A 25,675-nucleotide genomic window follows, 5' to 3' on the forward strand; every position below is an offset into this window, starting at 1 on the left:
CAACAACACATAGTGGTTTCTACTCTCTTTCCCTAGAGATGAAGCAAGTCAGAGAAAATATTAATGACAAATTGTTTTACAAATATGTACAAACTTCATTGTGCTAACAGAAATCTGGGAATATGAAAAGAGGAAGAAAAAAAAACAAATAGAACATAAAAGCTTCATGCTCTCCCTAATCCAGAAATATTTTAATCTGTCCTTTTGCCACTTTCAATTATAAATCACTGTGATTACAAGTTAATTCAAACTTCAAAATCTATTGAAAAGCACAAGTAACTGTTAATCCACAAAGAATGGAATACAAGGCCAGTGGTCAGCCAGAAACTTATAATAATCATGATTTCAGGATTTTTTAGACTTGCAATAGGAGTAAGAATAAGAGCTGCCACTTACTGATGGTCTACTCTCTCTGCCAGTCATCACGCACTTTATGTCTATTACCAGAGTTTGTCATGATAACACTACAAGACAGATAATATATTTATCTTCATGATACAGTTGGGAAAACTGAGGCTTAAAGAGGTTGAGTAATTTGCCTAGGAAAGACTTTACATGTTCCAGGTACTGTGGCATGTTCAAACTACTTGTGAATAGACTATGTTGTGCCATTTGCAAAAGCTATAGAAAAAGATGAGGGTGCCTAGGAAATCTCATGGGATGAAGTTCCTTGAACCGCATCTTATTCACCTCGGTACAAGACAGACAATGTGTGCAACTAAAATTTGTGTAAATAAATTAAACTGTGTCTAGGGAAGGCAAGGGAGTGTTACATGGAGGAGGAGACCAGAAATTTGGGCTCCACTCCCTTTCTCCACTACACAGAAATCTTGAAGACAAAAGAGTTATAGTCTGTTCATATAGTATCAGGACAGATAAGAACTTAACATAGGCTACGTTACAATTTTGTTATTAGATAATAAGTCTTGGTCTATTTACCAAGAAACAAAAGAGTAATTATATTTTTTTAGACTTTAAAATAGAGTTAGTGGCCTTTCAGATAAAAACAGACACAGGGAAACAAAACTGCAAAGGTGTCAGTAGGTCAGCAACTGACAAGTCACTCAATCTTCCAGGCTTTCTCCTTCTCGGTAGAAGTTGAAAAGTGTATTAGATAATCTAACTTGACAATCTTGCAGTTTAAAATAAAACAGTAAAAGGAATGGAAGACAAAAAATGTTAGGAGATTATAACAAAAAAAAGGCAAAACATTTTCATGACACCACAAGTTCATAACAGGATATATCTTTTGTTTTTAATTCATATGAAAAAAATCCACATAAGGTGTGAATCTCAACAAACCTACAGTATTTGAAAAGTCATATACTTCTGGTGTGAATGAGAATTTATACAGCATTTCTAGAAGGCAATTTGGCAGCAAGTGTCAAAAGCCTATATTTTTTGAAAAATCTACTTCTGGGATTTCACCTAACAAGATTATGTAAAAAAAAAAAAAAAAAAAAAAAAAAAAAGTATACACACACATGTATATATCTATATGTATATATATTTATACACATAAATACACAGCAACACAAATATCTACCCATAAATCTCTTCAATACAGTGTTGTTCATAGTAGCAAAAAATTAAAATAATATGTTCAATAGTAATAATAGGAAATGTTAAAATCTTTGGATATAATATGTAACAGTAATTAACAGCTGTAAAAAAGAATATTGTCATGGAAGAGTGTCCATGGCATATTTAAATGGGAATTGCATTTTTGAAATTGTATGTCCTTTATGATCCAATGCTGAAAACTATCTAGAATGTTTGGAGATATCAATACCCATTTTAACTGATGATAACTGGATCATGGTAGGAGTATGAGTGATTATTTTATTTTTCTCTGTAAGCCATTAGAGCATATTAATAAATACGCTAAGAAATAAAATATATACTAAAATTAAAAAAAAAAACTTTTTTAACATTTATTTATTTTTGAGAGAGAGAGCACAAGCAAGGGAGGGGCAGAGAGAGGAGACACAGAATCCGAAGCAGGCTCCAGGCTCTGAGCAAGTGTTCAGCACAGAGCCTGACACGGGGATCGAACCCACAAACCATGAGATCATGACCTGAGCCGAAGTCAGTCACCCAACCAACTGAGCTACCCAGGCGCCCCAATATACTAAAACTTTTAAAGTACATTATGTAATCATACAGGAATCATTTAAAAACAAGAATTATAAAAGTATTTGTCTGAGACATGGTTTTATATGTGTAGTATATGTATACAAAAGAATTTGCAGATTAAAGAAGAAATAAGAGAATTCAACATGGTTGCTGAATATAAAACCAATATACAAAAATCAGCTGTATTTCTATAAATAAGCAATATATTGTTAGAAAATAAAACTTAAAAATACTTGACTTTTACAATAGCATCTGAAAATATTAAATAAGTAGAAATGAAGCTAAGAAAAGCTGAACAACACACAATCACAGAGGATATAACACTTTAACGGACTAGCAGATTCAATATTGTAAAGACATCAATAATTCTCAAATTGATGCTTGGATTTAATATAACCCTAGTCAAAAATTCTAGGAGACATTTCTGTAATAAGAAATAATAGGCCGATTCTAAACTTTACAGGCAAATGTCAAAAGCCAAGAATAATCAAGCCAATCTTCAATAGGAACAACACTGACAAACTTTTACTCTTTACATAATTAAGACAATGTGATATTAGCACAAGGATAAACAAATAGATGGAACAAAACAAAAATTTTAGAAAGAAATGCAATCATATTTAGACACTGGATATGTAACATCAACTAGGTTTATTCAATGTTTATTTATTTTTGGGACAGAGAGAGACAGAGCATGAACGGGGGAGGGGCAGAGAGAGAGGGAGACACAGAATCGGAAACAGGCTCCAGGCTCTGAGCCATCAGCCCAGAGCCTGACGCGGGGCTCGAACTCACGGACCGCGAGATCGTGACCTGGCTGAAGTTGGACGCTTAACCGACTGCGCCACCCAGGCGCCCCAACATCAACTAGATTTAAACAGCAGTGGGGAATGAATGACGTTTCAAGTAAATGCTGCTTGGTCAAATGGATATACATACAGAAGAAACTACCCTTACTTAACACCATATAAAAATTAATTTTAGACTATTGTTTTCTCTTTCATATTTAGGTATAAAATTAAAGTGTTTTTTTTAATTTTTTTAAGAAGAAATTAGAGAATATCCTCATTATTCTGGAGCAGGCCAAAATTTAAAAAGGGCCCAAAATGCTCAACGGATAAAGGAAAAGATAAATTATAACCTGTATTCATGAAAAGATATCACTAGCAAAGTGAAAAAGAAAGCCACATATTGGGAGACACTATTTACATACATATAAACAACAAAAGATTCACATCTAAGTATTAATAATAAGTACTAAAAAACTGAGCAAATGATTTTCATATACACAAAGAAATCCAAACGTTCAACAAAGATCTATTCAGCATCAGAGAAATGTACATCAAAAAGACAGTGATATTCCACTGGACCCCACCAGTATGGCTTATGAAGGAAAACAAAAAAGCAAAAAAAAAAAGACAAAGGATATTGAAGAGTTGGGGAAGATAATATGGAGCAACAGGAACCTTTAGGCACTGCTCATAGGTGATTCAGTTGGTAAGCCACTTTAGAATACTAAAAGCTACTAAAGCTAAAATTGTGCAGGAAGTAGGAGCCAGCAATTCCATTCCTAGATACACATTCAACAGAAAAGCATACACAGGTTTTTAAAAATACAAAAAGAAAAAGTTCATAATAGCACTACTGATAATAATCCGAAAGAGGAAGAACCTAACGTTCATTACCAACAGAATCAATAGGTAGGTTATAGTGCGGCTGTACAACGGAGCAAGAATGAAGAGTGTGTCACATGCAAGAACAGGGGTGAATTTCATAAACATAAAGAGTAAAAGAAGCCAGATTTTTTAAAAGAACATAATTGTATGATTTCAAATATGTAGGACTCAATGATGTTAGAAGTCAGAACACCATGAGCAAACAGTGACTATATGGAACTTGCTGAGGGTTTGGGGGTAAGAGGTGTTCTGAATTATAGATAATATGCTATTTATTTGGGTGGCATTTACATTGGTGTGTTCACTTCTTGAAAATTCTTCACCTTACACTTATGACTTATGTGCTTCCCTGTATGTATTATTAAACTTTATACAGCTTTAAACATTTTGACAATAAAAATCTAAGATGAAAAAGAGTGGGAAATGTGGGAACGGATGAAGTACCTGCTGAATAATAAACAAGGAAGTCAATGTTTATTTGTTGTTTGTTGGTTTTGTTGCTGTGGTGGTGGGGGTGGTGATGGTTGTAGTTGTTTAAAATTCATTCTAGCTCAAGGAGGTAAAATGTCATCTTGATTTTAAACAAAATGAAAATCTGTTCTATCCTTATTAACCCATTCCTGTTTTTAATTTCATCTGAATTTTGTCAGAAAATTCACTTCGACCAACAAAGATGTATTTAGGGTCAGTACCTTTAAATTGAATGCTTTGTTCTGAAGATAATGAAACATTCATAAGACCGTTTATATGTTTTGATTTTTATTATGGATGCAAAATATTAGGACTGTGGTTCCTCAATCTGTTGATACTTATATCTATAGTTATTTCCTACATCCAATATTTTTCTTTTTTTTTTTTTTTTTTAAATTTTTTTTTTCAACGTTTATTTATTTTTGGGACAGAGAGACAGAGCATGAACGGGGGAGGGGCAGAGAGAGAGGGAGACACAGAATCGGAAACAGGCTCCAGGCTCTGAGCCATCAGCCCAGAGCCTGACGCGGGGCTCGAACTCACGGACCGCGAGATCGTGACCTGGCTGAAGTCGGACGCTTAACCGACTGCGCCACCCAGGCGCCCCCATCCAATATTTGTCTATAATAACTTCTGTAATTTGTTAAAGAATATGAAAATAGATTGTTATCAGGCTATACTGTTCTTACTGTCCCATCACAATTGTTTCTCAAAACAAATGCTTTTGTTTGTTTTTGAAAAGCACATGTTTTCCAGCAACCCACACAAAGAACATATTAAAACTCTGGTCAAATAGTTGCCTCACAACTCATCATGGACAGGATGGTAACCATGGTTATCAAGGATATTCATAATTAGATCTAACCATTCCTGTGAAAATTCTTGACTCTCATACAGAAAGACACAGATGCTGGGTATTTGTGATTATTTTTGTCAAAAACGTTTGTAACATTTTGTCTATAGTATGGACATTCATTAATTCTCTGTAAAATGGACAAGTATCATTCTCATTTTCACATTCTGAAACTTACAAACACCTTTTATAAGATTGCAGAAACAAGGAAAATAGCTTCTTCAACATTATTCCTGATTTTCTCACTAACCTCACTCATATGATAAGTTTGAGGTTTTCTGACTTCTGGTCTCACAGCCTGACTTTTGAACATGATAAATTTCCTAGAGCCATGAAATTACTTTGTACATAATTCCATTTATTTTCTGACTTTGAAATAAAGTTTATTGGTGAAAAGGGACGGGAAGAGGAACTATAAATACAATCCATAAGAATATGTCAAAATTCCATATTTCATTTTCTACTTACTAGCCACTGACCATAGCAAAACAAAGATTCTGGTCTTAAAACAAAAGAGGATTTGTTCTTTTCTTTCTCATGCACAACCAACTGTGCTTCGCTATATTTTCTTTGAAAGGTCAGTGATACTTGGTAGGTTTGTAAAACACGTAAGATACAATAGCTCATGGATCACAGCAAAATACCTTTGATCTGCTGAGGTCAGATTAAACAAAATCAGGAAGTTGTAGATCCTAAAATTAGAAAGTCCTGCCACAGAAGGGCTTAAGTAAAGCTTTAAAGGATCTTCCTTTTAGCATTAAGAGTCCAGTCTGTCTTATAAACAACAAAGTCAGTAATGAAACAAAACTCTTCATAAGTCTCTCTTTGTAGGTCAAATAAATTAACAATCGATGGGCGAAATCTGATAGATATCTAAGTCAAACTGAGGTAAAAGAAATATAAAACTTCCAAACCTCTAAAATCCTCATTTAATAAACTGCATAAACACGTGGAACCTATTAAAGCTTTGGTTGTAAAGGAGACTTACAGATTTTTTTCTTTAATAGAAAATAAATCAGGTTATAAGCACCTTGTTACTACACCTAATGGAAACTTTTAAGTCTACCTTGTTTGATCTTTTAGTACTATTATCTGGTTCATCTCCCTTTTTCTTTAAATCTTATCTTCCTTTAGCGTCTATAATACCACACACTCTTCATGTTTTTTCCCTCTACTTTTCTGACCATTCCTCCTTAACTTAAATGTCCTCTGGATACTGCATTCATCAGAGTTCTTTAAGGATCTGTCCTCTTCATTCTCCCTGCACATTCTCCATGGTCTATATCACTTAGTTCAATGGCTTCACACAGCTTTCAGAGAATGTGAACTCAAATATCTAGGGACCAGACAGTTAACAGAAATAAGTAAAGAGATCCAGGTGAGGATTGCAATGAATTGAAGGAGAGCACATCTAACTTGGGCAAGCTGGCACCCAGGTATAGCCAAATGCTGCCTTGTCAGAATTCAGATCTAGTGGTGCCATCACTCCCAATTATTCAGTGAAACTCAATACAATATTTTTGTGGAAAATAAATCTTTAAAAGTTACCAACTAATTTTTTAATTAAACATTTCATAAGGCCAAGAAAAATATTCCACAGGCTGTCACTGTCAATTCTAAAATCTCTACCCCTATTCTATATTCTTCCCGTACCCTCAAGGTTGTATCTCCAACCTAATATATATCACATGGAGTTATTTAGGTGCCCCGAACTGAACTTGTCTGTTTGCCAAATCCCCTCTTCTTCCTACTTTTCCTCTCAGTGCAGGATACCCAGTTGTTCAAAGCAGAAATTGAGATATCACACTTGACTCATTTCTTTTACCTAATATATCTTAATAGTCAAGTATGGTTAATTTTATCTTTATGTCACTCTCAAAGTCATGTACTTTTTACTTATATATATGTACATTTATTTTGTGTACTGATTATATATTATTTTATATATTGATTTTATGTATATTATAATTTGTACCTGGTTTTCTACAATAGCCTCCTATCCGTCTCCTATTTCTAATTCTTCAGGTTCTAATGGGGGAAGGCAGTCAGACCTTAACATGATTATTTTTTAGATGGGAAGAAAATATTGAAATTCTACTTGTATTTTTATGTAGCTTTTAAATTCACATTATATGTCCTTTATTTGTATTACATATGAGAATACACATTATTTGTGTAAGAATATATGTATATATTCAGATCATAAATAATATGCTTAAAAGTATTTAATAATAAGTTAGTAATAAGGAATATAATCAAATGGGTTTGGAAGCCACTACTCAAATTCATTATACCTACTTCAGCAAGAGTCAGCCACCTAAAATCCAAGTGTGACCACTTTCCTATTTAAAACCCATCAGTGGTTCCCCATTGTTCTCAGGGCTCCAAAGAACAGAGTTTTAAAAATGCAACTTTGTATATGGAAAAAGAAATACAAAGGGGAAGAAATGAACAGAGCTTTCAAAACACAGTGCAAGAGGGGCGCCTGGGTGGCGCAGTCGGTTAAGCGTCCGACTTCAGCCAGGTCACGATCTCGCGGTCCGTGAGTTCGAGCCCCGCGTCAGGCTCTGGGCTGATGGCTCAGAGCCTGGAGCCTGTTTCCGATTCTGTGTCTCCCTCTCTCTCTGCCCCTCCCCCGTTCATGCTCTGTCTCTCTCTGTCCCAAAAATAAATAAACGTTGAAAAAAAAAATTAATTAAAAAAAAAAAAACACACTGCAAGAGAGAAATTAATAGTTACAAGTACTTTGGTCTTTGAGACAGGGTAATTCCCATGGTGGATCATAAACCACTATTTTTTATTTGGATTCCTTGTTCATCAAGGAATTTTCTAGATAGGATATGGCTCCACACATCAATTATCAATGGGGACACACATACCCTCATCTGCCTGACAGTGGCGTTAGTCACTGTAAATTAAAAAATAAAAATGTGGGTTATAGATCAGTTTATGAGCTCAACTGAATTGTGTCTACTCTGTAAACACACTCTTGGTTGTATGAAATCAGGTTTCAAGGCTGAATGCCAGAACCTAAATCATGTTGACTTTGCTAGGTAAAGGTAACTTAGTAAAGGATTCAGAGTGGAGAGAAGGAAAAAGTGTGTGTGTGGGGGAGGGGGGGGGGAGGAGGAAAAAAATGAAGGCATTTATGTAAACTTGAAATTATCTGTACCTTTGTTTTGAACTCCAGCAGACTGTAACAACTCAGTTCCAATCACAGCATTTTCTACCCAACAGACCGCTAGACTCCTTAGTAACAAATACCCAAATACCCAGTAACCCATTTGTTACTCCTTAGTAACAAATACCCAAAATACCAGCTCTTCCACGGCACCTGAGCGGTCCGCTCTAGTAAATAATTCAGTATTTGTGACATTCCTTAGGCACCTTTCTAATGGAACAGAACTGGTTTCAAGTATTTATCAATTCTGGATATACTATCGCCCCCAAATTGAATACATACTGCCTAAAGGTAGAAAACTACAATTTGGCATCTTATTTGCTTTTATGTATCTTGTTATAAGGAGTCAAACAAAATAGGCCTGTAATTTCATTTTCCTTATTAATATAAAGAGCCTTAGTTTTTTTTTCTTAAAGGTGACAACAGAAGTTGCCTAAATAATAGAAATATTAAATAGCATTCCTTGAGTTCTAGGTCAGTTTTTTATTTTTTTCTCTCTGTACAGTTAGTTACCTGGTGAAAGTCCTTAATTTCTCTTGTGTACCTCCTCCTTTAATTAAATATGACTAAGCTGCCTTTTCTTTGAGTAGAGGAAATGGCTGATCTAGCTATTATGCTAGAAAAACATGTATCTCACTCACTGGAAAGGTAAAGAAACTATCGTCCTTTGTTTCTTATTAAAAGTGAAAGGAAAATACAGGAAACCAAAGAAGGTCCATACCACTTCCCCAGGAAATCAAAGGTAGAGGCAATGAACTGAGCTTTAAATAGATCATTTTTCCCCCCATGGTAAGCAGGATAGTTTCTTATATTCTGTCCTATGCCAAATTTTAGAAAATGTATTATTTATTTTTGGTTTTCGCTTTTATGTTTCTAGGGACTGTGGAACACCCATCATACGAAGTTGAATATTAACTATATTATTTGCAGAATAATTAATATGATGGAGTCTTTAGGGAGATTGAAGGTTTAAATCGGTTAACTATTCCACATCACAGAGGGCTTACTATGTGCCAGACACTATTCTACATGCCTTATAGGTAGAGTTTAACTCTTTTAACCTTCACAACAACTCTGGATAGGAGGTATTATTGTCATTATTATCAACATTTTATAGATGAAGAAACTGATGCATGGAGAAAGCAAGTAGCTTGCCCAAAGTCACAAAGCTGGTAAATGTTACGGTCACAGCCTGAGCACACCCCACCTACACACGCACCCGTAAGCACACTGCCTCCCAACCAATTAAGTGAGCAAACTCTGTGTCTCTGTCTTTATCTCACGTATGCAGACGCTCACACACATCCCTTTACTCCTCAACTCATTTAAATTAAATAAATGACAGTTCCTACAAGTCTAAATATGAGACATTGTGCTTAGCTACTTCAGGAAATACAAAGATGAGTAATAAGCCTGATTTCATGGAGCTTATACTCTAATGGGAAGTAAAATAACTAGGCAGATGACATTAAAGCAACAAAAATAATAAGTACAAAGCATAAGCAAGAGTAGAGGAGTTTAAGGAAGAGGTCTAGTAATAACAATAGGGATAGAATCATAAGCGAGGCACACTTTGAGGGATTAATGAGAACATTTATGCCAGAGATTATAAACACCTTCAAAGGGAGGAGCAATATGGGCACAGACATAGAAACCTGTAATTGCTGATGTGTCAGGAAAGAGCCAAAATGTCCCACCTGACAGAAGAAAAGTACAGAAGTAAAAAAGAAATGTTAGAAAAATACATCATGAATTAATCCAGCAATTACTGTCTGTTATGTATACCTAAAGGACACATTCAATACATTTAAAGGATAATAGTTAAAGACTATAGTAAAAATGAAGTTAGCATATGTGAAAGAACTAGACACAGAGTCTGACATATAATAATTCTACTAACGTATCTGGATGAAATTTTGTGGATAAAATGTCAACAGGGAACGTCATAGTCACACAGAAAAGACCCACACAGTAAACGTACATTCAATAACACAAACAGGTCTACAACACAATAGGGACACAAAGCATGGAATTATTGAAGTTGAACATACGGAGGAATGTATATTAGTGAGAACACCCCAGAAAAGGAGACTTCTGACCTAGACCTGAAAAATTCTGGGATGGTAAAAAAGAAAGAAGAGGCAAAAGAAGCTTCCAGGGAATTGAACTGTAGGAACTGAGGATTAAAAAAAGAAAAAAAAATCAATTTGTAGATAATAAAGTCATTGAATATTTTGAGCAGAGAGTAAACATCATTCATCCATTCACCTATCCATCCAACTATCCATATAGTCTGCTGACATTTATTAGTGCCTGCACATTCCAGGAGGTGTGCCAGGTTCTGAGAAACCAAAACCAGGAAGGCAGGTCCTTGCTTTCAAGAAACCTTTCTAGTCTATTAGGAAGGGTGATCGTGTCAGCAGTTCACTGCAGTCTAATATAACAGATATGAGCAAAGGCGCCTGGAACAAAGAGTATGGATATCCACCTTAGAGTAGGGGAGCTTCCAAAGTGGCATGGCTGACTGGCTTTCCAAGCAGTGGATGCCATCTAGGAAAACAAAAACACATTGGGAAATAAAGTGTTGTGTAGTTAGGTTCTTTCTTTGAGAATGAGCAGAGTACAAAGAGATGAAGCCAGAAAAACACAGTTCCTAAAGCTGGTCATGTTAATGGGATTTGAGATTTTAAACTAGAAGCAGTAACAATTCATGGAAGCATTTCAGACAAAGAGACAGAGAGAGGGAATGATTAGTTCTGTTTTTTTGTTTTTGTTTTTTGTTTTTTTTGAAAGAGCTCACTAGTCTAAGAACAACAGGATAGGTTGTTACTGAAGATAGGAAGACCAGTCAGAAAGTTGTTGCCATAATTTAGGGAAGGGTTTGAACTTGAAATTGAAGAACAGAACTTGAAGTAAGAATGGAGAGAAGATGATGTATAAAAAGACTCAGGTTTAGAATCCATGATTCTTACTGAATTACAATTTTGTTGGAAATGCAAGTCCAGATCTCCCCAGTATGAAGTAGTACTTAGCACCATTAGCCCCAAAATTGCTACCTGACGTGCTTAGAAAAATGTCACCCAGAGTCTAATCACATCAATGGATTTCTGTTGGTCTAAACAGTGGGTAACCCATTTTTTCAGGCTCATGCTTAAAGCTTCTGGACTCTAAACTACTACTCCAGAGTAGTTGCAGAACACTCCAGAGTGCCAAGATTCAGTTTGGTACTGATCTTATTTTGCAGTATTTACCTAGACACATTTCTTCAATAGTGTCACTTCTCTTTTCCCATGTATTTCTACTATCCCCTGGTCAGCAGATTAAGAAAGCAAAAGCAGGACTCAACTATCAAAACATTCGATGAATTTGCATAACCACCTAACAAATGCAGACCTTCCAGACTAATTTACCTGACACATGAGTATTATTGATTTCCTTGGGACTCCAGTCAGGCACAGTCTCTTGGCAGCTGGGCTTGAGTCCTGAGAAGAGAGGTGGGTCCTGCCATGACTTCAAAAAGGTTGAGAAGCACAGAAAGGAAGTATTTGGCATGTAACACCTAAAATTTTTGTCTACTGGGATACCAACTCAACATAGAGAAATCTGCCCCATATCTATACACTAATATTGAAGTAGCAGAAGGAGAAATCAAGAGAACAATCCCATTATTATTTGCACTAAAAAGAGTAAAATACCTAGATATAAACTTAACCAAGGAAGTGAAAGACCTTAACTCTGAAAACTGTAAAACACTGGTGAAGAAATTGAAGATGACACAAAGAAATGGAAAGACCTCCCATGCTCATGGATTGGGAGGACAGATATTGTTAAAATGTCCATACTACCCAAAGCAACCTATGGATTTAATGTAATCTGTATCAACATACCAACAGCATTTTTCACAGAACTAAACCAAATAATCCTTGAATTTGTATGGAACCACAAAAGACCCTGAAACAGCCAAAACAATCTTGAGAAAGGAGAAGAAAACTTGAGGTATCTCCATCTCAGATTTCAAGATACACTACAAAACTGCAGTTTTGTAATCAAACACTACTGTATGGGCACAAAAATAAGACACACAGATCAATGGAACAGAACAGGGAGCCCAGAAATAAACCAATGATTATACGGTCAATTAATCTTCAACAAAGAGGGAAGAATACGGCAATGGGAAAAAGAGTCTCTTCAACAAGTGGTGCTGGGAAAACTAGACAGCTACATGCAAAAGAATGAAACTGGACCACTTACTTACACCATAAACAAAAATAAACTCAAAATGGATTAAAGACATAAATGTGAGACTTGAAACCATAAAAATCCTAGAAGAGAACACAGGAAGCAATTTCTCTGACATCGGTTGTAGCAACATTTTCCTACATATGTTTCCTGAGGCAAGGGAAACAAAATCAAAATAAACTAATTGGACTACATCAAACTTAAAAGCTTTAGGGGCACCTGGCTGGTTCAGTCGGTAGAGCACACAACTCTTGATCTTGGGGGCACGAGTTCAAGCCCCATGTTGGGCATAGAGCTTACTTGAAGAAAGAAAATGAAACAAAACAAAAACTTCTGCACAGCAAAGGAAACAAAAGGACAACCTACTGAATGAGAGAATTTATTTGTAAATGACATATCCAATAAGGGGTTAGTATCCAAAATATATAAAGAACTTACACAACTCAACACCAAAGAAAGTAAATAATAAAATTAAAAAATGGACAGAAAATATGAATAGACATTTGTCTAGAAAAGACAACCAGATCTGGGGCATCTGGGTGGCTCAGTTAGTTGGGCGTCCAACTTCAGCTCAGGTCATGATCTCGCGGTCCATGAGTTCGAGCCCCGTGTGGGGCTCTGTGCTGACAGCTTAGAGCCTGGAGCCTGCTTCAGATTCTGTGTCTCCCCCCACTCTGCCCCTCCCCTGCTCATGCTCTGTCTCTCTCTGTCTCAAAAATAAATAAAAACATTAAAAAAAAAAAAGAAAAGACAACCAGATGGCTAACAGACACATGAAAAGCTGCTCAACATCACTAATCATCAAGGAAATGCAAATCAAAACCACAATGAGCTATCACCTCAAATATGTTAGAATGGCTAAAATCAAAAACACAAGAAAAAAGTATTGGTGAGGATGTGGAGGAAAAAAAAGAACCCTCTTGCACTGTTGGCAGGAATGTCAACTGCTGCAGCCACTGTGGAAACCAGTATGGAAGTTCCTCAAAATTTAAAATTAGTGGGGCACCTGGGTGGCTCAGCTGGTTAAGTGTCTGACTGCAACTCAGGTCATGATCTCATGGTTTGTGAGTTCGAGCCCCACATTGGGCTCTCCGCTCTCAGCACAGAGTATGCTTCAGATCCTCTGAATCCTTCTCTCTCTGCCCCTCCCCCACTGGCACACTCACGTACATCCTCTCTCTCAAAAATAAATAAACATTAAAAAAATTAGAATTACCATATGATTCAGTAATTCCCCTACTGGGTATTGACCTGCAGAATATGAAAACACTAATTTCAAAAGATTCATGCACCCCTATGTCATTGCAGCATTTATTTACAATAGCCCAAATATGGAAGCAGCCCAACGGTCCATAGATAGGTGATTGGATAAAGAAGAGGTGGTATATATGTACAATGGAATATTACTCAGCCATAAAAAAGAACAAAACCTTGCCATTTGCGACAACATAGATAGATCTAGAGGTTTAATGTTACATGAAATAAGTCAGTTAGAGAAAGACAAATACCATATGATTTTACTTGTATGTGGAGTTTAAGGAACAAAGAAAAAGAGACAAACAAAAAACTCTTAAATAGAGAAAAAACTGGTAATTACCAAAGAGAAGGTGGGTGGTGGATTAAGTGAAATAGGTGATGGGGATTAAGAGTATGTTTATCATGATGAGAACTGAGTAATGCATGGAAATGTTGAGTCACTACGTTGTACACTTGAAACTAACATAACACTGTATGTTAATTACACTGGAATTAAAATTAAAAAATAATAATAAAATAAAAAATCTTGTCTGCTTCCTGTTTTTATGAGATCTGAATACCAAAATTGCCTTTGGGAGTTTTACAAAATCTCTTGAAAAATAGCTTTGTCCCAATTTTAGTCCGAGCATAATCTTTTTCTCTCTGACCATTCCTTTGAAAAAAAAAAAAAAAATACAATACTCCTTAAGCTTAAAAACTACTTTATAAAAATCATAAGCTATTTGGCTGTTTTTAGAACTAACTCCTCAATGCTTCTGCTTTTAGAAACAATACTAGTCTCAAGTTTAAAGGTACTGGTTAGATCAAATGAAAGCATTCTCACATGGCCTCAATGTGTAGCGAGATAAATGACAGAAATGCTTCCGTATGAGAACTAAGTTATGTGAAAATATAAACTAGTATTAGAGCATAAGGAAGATAAAAGAATTCAACCTTTTGAAAGGCTACATCATTCATTCATTTGCTTGCTCATTCAATAAAATACTGTGAAATAAGGTGAAAACCCACAGAGAATATAAAGATGGTTTCTCCAATGATCTAATAAAAGAATCATTAATTTTGATGACTATGGAAATATGTCTGAGTTCCAGAAGGAGCTTTAAATTTGGCTCTCATCCCAAAAGTACAATATTAAAGAAAAATGGAACAGCTTTCTCAAGGAAGTGAAGACAGAAGAAAAAGGTATAAAGGTTTGGGAGGTAAGGACGGTATTTAATCAGTATTTCAAGAATCCCCCACTTGATTTAATAGTGCTTTCACTCATGTAGCAGTTGGAAGAAATTTCAGCCCCTTGATGTCTATGGTTATAAATAAAGGGAAATAAAGAGGTCTCAAATGCATAATTCTCTGTGGCTCGAAGTGCCAGCAAAACAAAGTCTGCTCTTTAAAAAAAACGTGTGAGCAATCTTTCCATTTTCTACTGACCTTTTGACAAGCAAACAATTTCATAACTCACCAGAATTTTCAGTTTTCAAAAAGAAATACCACAAACATTTTGTCCTGTAAGTTTTCTTAAAATTTTAAGATAAAGTATATTTTGAAGGTTACCAACTGTTTGCATTAGGCTCAAAGTATTAATACATGAGCTGTGACTTCAAGAAATCCTCTTGGTTCTTACGCCCAGAATTGGGCAATGCCTTTCTGCTTTCTACAGTCCACAAATATTTAATTAGCATACTTTTGGCTGTTATTCTAATTTAGATGAGGATGAACCTTTCCTTTTAATTTCTCATTTGTGAATGCATATAGAAGCATTATAAATAGCTAGATTTCTGGAACACAAAATGTCCATGTTAGTGGCAAAAACCGTATTTCCCCCTTTAGTGCCAAAAAATCATTCAGAATATATTTTATTTAAGAAATAGGAAAAGGGCTTTAATAATTCCAAAGTCAAAAGTTAAGAAGCTAAGCACTTAGCACTTAGATAAGCAGAGTACTTCATAGAGAAAAAAAAAAAAAAAAAAAAAGGGAAACCCACTGTTACAGTTAATTTACCAGTGTCAAAAGATGAAGACCATCAAAAGTATATACCAACATTTTATAGGTCTCATTTCACCAGTGAATGTATAAATATAGACATTTAAAAAGGGGATAAAAACAATAATCTATGTGTAAGTGATCACTGCTCTCCTTTAATACTCAGCCAGGATTCTGCCTACATTCAAGGACATTCTGAGGGTGCTCACCAAAGTTTGTGTCTGGGGAGGAAGTATCTAAAGGAAATCATCTTTATCTAGCTACTTCGTGATAACACTTCTATAGCTTGTTTACACAAGATCCTCATTTCTGTATCTTGTTTACACAACTCAAACTCTGTGCAATGATACAAAGAAAACCTGAAGTGGGGTGCTAAAGTATTCTCTTTCAGCTGAATATCAGTTCTCAACCAAGCTTACATACCACCTCCTCTAAGAAGCAGTCCCTGATTCATTCAATCATGAAGCAATTGTTACCCTCTCTGAATTGTCAGAAAAACTTATTTATGCCATTTTTAAAGTCTCTATCCCTTTCTGCCTCTTATTTTGTATACGTGTCCTAGGTGTGTACTAAGTTATAAAAAAGATACGAGCTTCTGAGAGATTCCATCTTCTATACCTCTTAGAGGTATACTTCTTAGAGGTAAACTATTTAACTCAATGAATGCTCATCAAATAAATAATAGTATGACTGCTATTTGCTTTATAGTAATATAAAACTATTTAGTAACTAAGGCATACTTTTGGTGGCTAAACAGAAAAATTAGCAATCAAAACATTTATCAAATATGCTCAAGTACAGTCTCAAAATATTCAAGTAAAATCTATACCATATGGAACTAGAGGTAAGACGAGGTCATTCTTCAAAAATGGATGCAGATGATAATAATGATTTGTACTTACTTGTCTCCAAAAAACTTTCTCCAGAACTCAGCAGCGTCTGCTTTCGTGATACGAAAGTTATCTCCCTGGAATTGCCCGTTAGGAAAGATTGCTTTAATTTCTGCCAGCATGTGACTGAAGATAAGGGACAGTTTGGTGAGATTTCGTCTGTAGACATAGAGGGGGAAAATGAAAAAAAATATATATATAGGCACACGTTAAGTTTTAATGGGAATACATATTATGAAAAATAAAATTATGAATAGTATTAACATAGGTCTTAGTGGCTGATCATGAACCTCAACTGAATAATGCATCTAAAATCAACGTTCATATAAACTATACATTTAAATTCCTAAGAGGCTTTCATTTTATATTTATCCATGTATTCATTTAACATAAACAAGAACAAGATAAATTACATGATTTCAATGAGCTCACAGCTTAATGGGAGAGGTAAAAAAAATCATAATCAAATATAAATGCTGAACACAAAAGTCAGAGTGACTAGTTCTACATGAGGAAGCAAGGAAAGATTTATCATCAGAGGAGGATCTAGGGAAAATTAAGTAGTTTGATGGATGAAAGACTTGGAGTGAAAGAGAGGAAGGGAAGGGAAGGAGAAGGTATCAGGGTATTAGCAACAGCTTCTATACAAAAGTATAGAGGGATGGAATAGAACTATTTATGTCATTTCCAGGTTTAGCATGGCTAGAGAAGAGCAGAAAAAGATGGAAGAAAATGGCATGACACAGGATGAGAAAGTTTGGTGAGGACGTGAAATAAAGAGGCATCTGGAACAATGACCAAACTTTTTGTCAAATACGCTTCTACTCCCACTAAGAAATGAGAGTTTCTGATGATGGGCTCCAGATATGCTCATATTTCAGAAGCTCCTTGAGCAATTCTACTGTACTCCCCTTGTGAGGAGCTACTGATAGAAGGAACAGGGAACCAAAATGGATTAAAAAGACGGAGCACATGATTAAATCTGTTTTAGGAAGAAAAGTTATGGTACACGGCACCCAGGTGGCTTAGTAGGTTAAGCGTCTGACGCTTGATTTTGGTTCAGGTCATGATCTCCCAGTTTGTGAGTTCGAGCCCCACACCGGGCTCTGTGCTTACAGCACAGAGCCTACTTGGGATTCTCTCCCTCTCTCTCTGTCCCCCTCCCCCCCCCCAACTTGTGCTCTCGCTTTCTCTAAATAAATAAATAAACATTAAAAAAAAAAGACAGAAAAAGTTATGGTAGTATGAAAAAAGTGGTTTAGAATGTTGGGAAAAGCAGGTGTTATCTTCACTGTAATTACCATGGTAAGTTCTGGGGATTCTCACAGGGTTTAAAACATGATTCATACTTCAGAATACTATCACCTGCACTCCTTCCTGCCACTTCGTAAGAACTTTATAGCATTATTGTTAATCAGCCCAAAACTGCTGGAGTTAACCAGTAAAGAAGCAATTGAAACACAAAACACTAAAGAGCTTTTTTTCAATTTTGAACTGACCATGCTTCTTTATATTTCTGTTTACTCAGAATCACCAGAACTCAGTAGATACATATATATAATATCTTTCCATTTTGAAGCTTCAGCTGCTTTTGTGTGTGTGGTGAGGGGTCAAGGGTGAGGAGAAGGGGGAGGCAATTGCTTTAGGACTAAACATAGAGGATAATTAACAGAAAAAGCCATCACATTTGCAATGCATTTAAAACTATACAATATTTCAATAAGCCTATGACACTAAGAGAGATGGTTCTTTGCCCCATTTTCATTCATGTATTTGTGTTTAATGACTCTCAAATAACAAGCAAAAACATGTTAGGTACCAAAGACATTACACAATATGCACCTGTCAATAATGTCAATGAGTATCACTCTTTCTAAAACACTTAGAAAAGGAACCTATAACTTCCCATGTAAGATGAATACAGAATAAAGGAAGGTACTCATGATAAAAAGCGGGAAAAATAGGAATGAAAGGAAAACCATAGTATAAAGTACTCTATACCTCAATGAATTCATCTCTACTGGAAAACCAAAACTGTCCCAATTTCCATAATGTTTATAATCTATGAGAAGACTTATGACAAAGAGAAATCAGAAATTTAGGCCATATTTTAATGCTTAGCAACAGTAAACAATCTGCAAAGTCATTACGGTTATACATAATATTCCATTATTTTCTTTCTTAGATTCAGCCACACTTCCACACAATTCAGCCTAACCCAAATGTGAAAGTTCTTTAGTCAACTTTGATCTTATCATTTATGTCAATACATCCTCATTTAGTATGTATGGTAGATACAAGAAATTCAGTTGTAGGAAATGAAAACGGAACTATAGAACTAGATCAAAGGGAAGAATTGTGGCCAGTACAAGCTGCAACTGACTTTTGAAATTTGAGTTGAAGGAAGAACATAAAGTCATTTTAGAAAATCTGCAACAAATTTACTTATGTAATTAGGCAAAAGGGTTAATTTTCCACCAAACTTCCAATTGATAGATACAGGGGAAAAAAAAGAAAACATCAATATGGCTATAATTAGGGTAAACCAGCTGTTCCTTATGTCTGAATTGGTTGCTCTCCATCCACTTATGCCTTTGTTCTTTAATCATATCCAAATGTTTTTCATTTTTATTTGTTAGATCTAAAGTCTGAAGCACAATGCCAGTGATTACCCATCTCAGCTATGTGATCAACTACACTTTAAAGCAGAACTACTAACATTTTATCTTTATAATTTACAGTCTAGAAGCTGTAGTAATCACTAGTACCTATATAAATTAAATAATCAGTTTTAAATTATCAAATGTAGGTAAGAGTTCAACTTTCTTAATTCCTGCAAGTGGATCACCACATTTTTTTTTTACATTTTGCATAAACTAAGGCAGTGGAAAAAGATATAGTTTTGCCTTTAGTCTTTAAAGAAACTTAAATTCAAGTTGTTAAAAATATGTGAATGCAACAGTGTTGTATTACCTTAATTTTCACAGATGAGAATATATATTTGTATTTATTTTATATCTAGTTTTTAAATACATGTACCTACCATACACATGTAAATGATCACCTTGGAAATGCATTATTTAAAAGATCAGTTTTTAGAAGTTGTAATTCACAACAAGATATGAACTGACATCTAACTGTACTATCCAATGTCATTTAAATTTATTATCACAGCATATGGTTTTTGTCTTTTAAATAACGGTGGGGCTTTGTTGTTGTTTAATAGTATTTTGCTATACATTACGTGCTTTAATTCCCCTTCTCACTTTTTTTAAAATAACTTCCAATTTTGAAAACAAAATCCAAGAATGTAATTATCTCTAACCATTTAGCCACAGGAGGAAGAAAGGCAACAACAATACATTTTCTTTCTAGATGAAATGTTTTTTCCTTATTATGAAAATTTTCCATACTTGGCCAATTTTCCCTAGGCCCACTGATTGCTGCTCATCATAACACCAAAATGATGATTGGTTAATAAAGGATTTGATTATTACTAATTAAGAATGTATTTCTATCATCAAAACTCCCCTACCCCAAAACATCTAAAAAAGTAAAAAAGTTCGTCCACAAAGACTCAATAACCTTGTAAACGTAACTTTAATTTTACAAAGAATTCTGCAACACTTTCACATCAGAGATATTTTGACTAATTACTACCTCTCCCATTAATCAGCACAAGCTATGCCATTTTTAACACTGGTTTTGTGTGAAATTTCGTTTATTAAGAAATAAGCTTCAGGGGCGCCTGGGTGGCGCAGTCGGTTAAGCGTCCGACTTCAGCCAGGTCACGATCTCGCGGTCCGTGAGTTGGAGCCCCGCGTCGGGCTCTGGGCTGATGGCTCAGAGCCTGGAGCCTGTTTCCGATTCTGTGTCTCCCTCTCTCTCTGCCCCCCCCCCCGTTCATGCTCTGTCTCTCTCTGTCCCAAAAATAAATAAAAACGTTGAAAAAAAAATAAAAAATAAAAAAAATTAAAAAAAATAAATAAGCTCCAGAAAAGAAATATCTTGAAATACCAAGTGATCAAAAGGTAGCTTCCAGATGGCAATACTGGGTAAACCAGGAAAGATGCTGATATTAGAGGAAACTTGAAGAAGAGGAAGGAAGGGTGGATGAGAAGGAAAGCTAGCTGCATTATTTTAAAAAGGATGCATCAGCAGTGTCAATATTGCCCATGCAGCAAGGTACCTCTTTTTATCCTGGATTCAGCCACCTAATATTGTATTTCTTCAAAACAGTATGAATCAATTTCTCCAAAAGTCAGATTACATTACTGCACAGAATGTGAGGTTGAACCAGAGGGAATTAGCATGACTTCTGGAATGATGGAGTTTCCCTGTTTAGAAGTAAGTCTCAGTAGCCGAAAGTGGCTACAGCCAACATCCTAAGAGACTGGAGGCACATGATGATGAGGGATAATACAATCCTACCCTTAATAAACACAGCACATCGTAAGGGAAAAAGAGACATGAACAGATTATTATGATGCAATACGGTGGGGTCAACACACCAAACACATAGCCGTCTTGACATGATATATTAAATTTGAAAAATGCATAAAAAATATATCAGGATTCGATTAGTAGCCTCCACTAAATGTGAGAGAGACACAAAGAATGTGATCTAATCAGACTGCATATAGTCCTTGCATTTTTTTCAAGAAACATCTGTGTCATAAATCAAGGAAAAAATAAAAAGCTTTAAATGCTGAATTAGTGAAAAACTTCATATGACACTTTATATTAGTGAGGTCCAAAGTTTGTGGGCATGTACTACCTTTGGTAGAAGAAAACAGGGGACCATTTTTTATCTAAAAACTATTAATTCAATTCTCACATTTAAAAAGTAGAACATGCTCTTCTTAATCTTTACAAGGTGAAACAAATTCAACATGAAAAGAAAGGCAGGACATAAAGAATATAAACAGTAGCACTTAAAATGAGACTCACGTCCAGTTAAAGAGCAATTTCCATTCACTGTATTTCTAATGTAGGGCCCTCCAAGATGGGTTTAGAGAGTTATTTCACACTGTTTTTGACCTTGCGAACATTTAGATTCCTAAGAAAGTGAAGAGACTAGGCTGATGTAAGCCTTGCCTTTCATTTCTCCCTCGTGGGAACACACTATTATTAAGATGGATCCTGAGAGCCTTAAATTAAACTGGATCTTACCCATTCCCTGCCCAAATGCTTTAAAGTTTCCAATATTTCCAAGGGAGTGTGAGGCAGAGCTTCCAAGTCCAAATACCAACAAACACTCAGAGTCCACCCCAAGTCATGAGAGGAGTAAAGAGTGTGAGCAGAAACTAACCTGAGTTGCAGGGGAAAGGATAATTTTTCAAGCTTCCCCATGTTACTTCTTAGAAACTGAACTGCTCGCTTAAAAAGGAATTTAGCAAACAATGTCAGTCCCAAAACTGCACTAAGTTGGTTAACAAAGGAAAGACTTTTTCCTTTGCTAAAGAATGTATCACCTACCACTAACATGGCTGGGAAGGCCAAGCCCTACCTTGTGGCTGGGGAAGATGAACGCCGGGCATCCTTTGATCTCAATGTGGCATATACTCCTGAATGTGTTGCCTGCAAAGGTCTATTAAGAAGAGCAAGACGCCATCTCTCAAATTAAGGATGTTGCTCTCACAGTAAATAGATTTCCTTTCCAAAACAGTTTTAAATGGACAATTTACAAATGCCTTACTTAAGCCTAACTCAAGCATGAAATATGCCTATTATGTTCAAATATAATATACTTTGACAAATTCCCAGGTGATATTCAAAAGATATTCTGCTTCATCTGTCAACTATTCTATATTAAGGAGTGTGGCCCTGAAATGGACAGTACTAGGTTTATATCTGTCCTCTTGAACAAGTCACTGAACCAGCCTGCATCAGTTTCCTCACCCCCAAAATTTTAAATAAAAATGCTTGTCCCACTGAGTTGTCACGAGTAAATAAGGCATGTAGTAAGAGCCTAACATATCAAATTTTTAAAACAATAATTAAGAGTTATTATTAGTTCTACCCACCACCTCTGTTTAAAAGTGTAAGTATCTATCATTAGTCTTTCTTTCTTCTTCCATATATTATTGTTCATTAAATTGAGGGCCAACTTTAAGGCAAAAATCATCATTCTCACTTTATCAAGATCAACAGTTGTCAATGGTAGCCCTTTACACTTCCACGGCAAGCAATAGACAAGAACTGGGTTCATCCATTCAGTCATTTATTCCACAAATCTTGAGTATCTATATATACTAGGTTTGGTTTAGGTACTGATAATGCAAGGATGATGGCACAATCCTACTCTTCATAAATTTAGGGGGCTTAGACATCTCCAATGGCACAGGACAATGCGGTGGGAATAATGCTGTGAAAGAACCAGAACAAAGGTGGTAATCAGTGAGGGAGGCAGAGGAGTTTACAACTTCTGGGGTGACGCAGAACTGACCAGAATGTAGCCCTGCAATGGGTAGGTACAGTAAGGCCGATGGGACTTCACCTAGGAATTAGATAACTCCAAGGTTGAATGGGATCATTTGTGTCGATTTTGAAATTTCTTATGATTATGACAGTTTACATAAAGATAATAACTACAATAAACCTTATCTCAATATATTCAAAAAGGCTTCCAAAATAATTGCTTTAATGTCAGTTATTTTAACTTTGTGGCAATGCCAAAGTGGGATTAACAACATCTCTTCGAGGATTTCAAGTTTTATGTGGAAAATTTATGATGAGAACATACTTCAGTATGATATCACTAGTACTTTCAACTGGTTTAAAGGCTTAACAATATCCACTTCAATAAAGAAAACTCTTTACTATTGGACGTGTTTTGATTAAACCTAGTCTTTAACAAGTATCCTTTTGTAAAAGAAATCTTAAAATGTAGACCAGTCTATCACTTGAGAGAGAAAAGAAAAAATCTATTCCTACATCCTTTTTTATTTAAGATAAAATACAATGAAAGTTCTGTGAACTAAGTGAAGTCATCATCACTGTGAGATTCATATAGAAGCAACAAGAACACAGAACTTTGTTTTCTTTGTTAGGTTCTTTTTCAAAAGAAACACTAGAAGTTCAAACTATACTTTGATGACCCGGCGTAATGTGATAAAAGACAAGTCTCATCAACAAACAAAGTGAACTCTGAAGCAACACTTTTTCTTTTTTTTTTTTTTTAATCTAGATTTATTTTTTTGTTCTTTGCAATTCCTTGTAAACTACCATAAAAAAATTACAGTGAAGTAGTAATCTGAATTACTCAATTAGAAGTATTGTTTCCAATGGAAAATTCTTAATTATCTTTCACTTGTTACACTCCCTACCCCACAATTTTTATTTTTCATCACATTTGACACTTCAAAGGTGGTTTTTGTTTTGGTTTTACTTAATAAAATATGGTTTAAATTTTTTCCTAAAATATTTCCTTCAAGGATTTCTGCCATCTGTGGGACAAAGCTACCTTTCCTCCATTTCTTTTTTTGGTTTTATTCATTTTGAGACAGAGAGCATGCACGAGTGGGGGAGGGGCAGAGACAGAGGGAGGGAGAGAATCCCAAGCAGGCTCCACGCTGTCAGCTTAGAGCCTGATGTGGTGCTCGAACTCACGAACTGTGAGAGCATGACCTGAGGTGAAACCAGGAGTCAGACCCTTAATGGATGGAACCACCCATGTGCCCCCCACTTTGCCATTTCTTTCACCATTTCTGTGTGCTCTCCTCCAGCTATTCAAATTGTCTCCTGCTTTCTCTCTCCACACCTTGGGGTGACCCATCCTTTCCTTCTCTCTGATACAAAGCTTCCATGCCTCAGCCTATTGAGCTTCCACTTGTACCAATTTTATCTCAAAGAACTCCCATGCTGGGGTGCCTGGGTGGCTCAGTTGGTTGGGTGTCCGACTTCAGCTTAGGTCATGATCTCACAGTCTGTGAGTTCGAACCCCGTGTCGGGCTCTGTGCTGACAGCTCAGAGCCTGGAGCCTGCTTCAGATTCTCTGTCTCCCTGCTCTCTGCCCCTCCCCTGTTCATGTTCTGTTTCTCTCTGTCTCAAAAACAAAAATAAAAACATTAAAAAAAAAAAAAGTACTCCCATGCTATCTTTCCTGTATTCCTTTCTCAGGTGTGATCTATCACACGTCCACCACTTTACATTACCTGCCACAGCCCAATAGTCTCTCTGAAGAGCAGCATGATTATGTATATACACATTGCATTTCACTTCCATCAGAGCAAAACTCTTTTTTTTTGGAGAATGAAAAGTCTTATTTTATTTTTAAAAGCTTCTTATGCATAATAGATATTCAATAAGTGTTATATTTAAGGATCATGAAATTTTTTTAAGAACTATAAATAAGAAAGTTTTTCCTGACCCCAAAACAGTGCCAATGAACAGATATAGATAGAAGCAGTATATAAAAACAGTAGAAATACCACCCAGTAAGGCATCAACTTTCCAAACTTTGATGAAAAGAAATTTTACTGAAAGCTGCTTTAAGAATTAAAAATCTGGGGGCACCTGGGTGGCTCAGTGGAGTTAAGCCTCCAACTGTTAATTTCAGCTCTGGTCATGATCTCACGATTCATGGGTTCAAGCTCCACATTGGGCCCTGTGCTAGGAGCGTGGAGCCTACTAGGGCTTCTCTCTCTCCCTTTTTCTCTGTCCCTCCCCTGCTCACATGCTGTCTTTCTCAATATAAATAAAGACTTAAAAATAAATAATTAAAAATCAGGGGGTTGACTCTAAATTAGAAAAACAACATTTGTTCTAGAAGTCCTAAGATCTTTCCTCCCTTATCTTTTTTAATTTTCCTTGTGAATGGAAATATCATACCAGCAAGCTAAAGGAAATTAGTGCTATATCCCCCATGTATAGTTTCCAGAACCTCAATTAAATTGAACATTTGTCGTACTTTCTGAGGAAGCATAACATAGTTTCCCATCACGTTACTTGTTCCTGACAGTTACTTCCTCCTTTGGCTCTGGAAATTTTCCTA

General features: G+C 35.8%; 1 protein-coding gene across 5 annotated transcripts in view; it reads right to left on the reverse strand.

The window, feature by feature from the left end:
• CBLB (Cbl proto-oncogene B) overlaps window positions 1-25,675 on the reverse strand; it is a 225,639-nt gene that overhangs the window by 107,074 nt on the left and 92,890 nt on the right. For all 5 annotated transcript variants that reach the window (XM_045501891.1, XM_045501893.1, XM_045501894.1 and 2 more), the window contains one exon: window positions 16,693-16,839. In XM_045501891.1, the coding sequence (XP_045357847.1) occupies window positions 16,693-16,839 (147 nt within the window). The remainder of the gene's footprint in view (window positions 1-16,692; window positions 16,840-25,675) is intronic.

This window comes from Leopardus geoffroyi, chromosome C2 (assembly GCF_018350155.1).
Source record: "Leopardus geoffroyi isolate Oge1 chromosome C2, O.geoffroyi_Oge1_pat1.0, whole genome shotgun sequence".
NCBI classification, from domain to species: Eukaryota; Metazoa; Chordata; class Mammalia; order Carnivora; family Felidae; genus Leopardus; species Leopardus geoffroyi.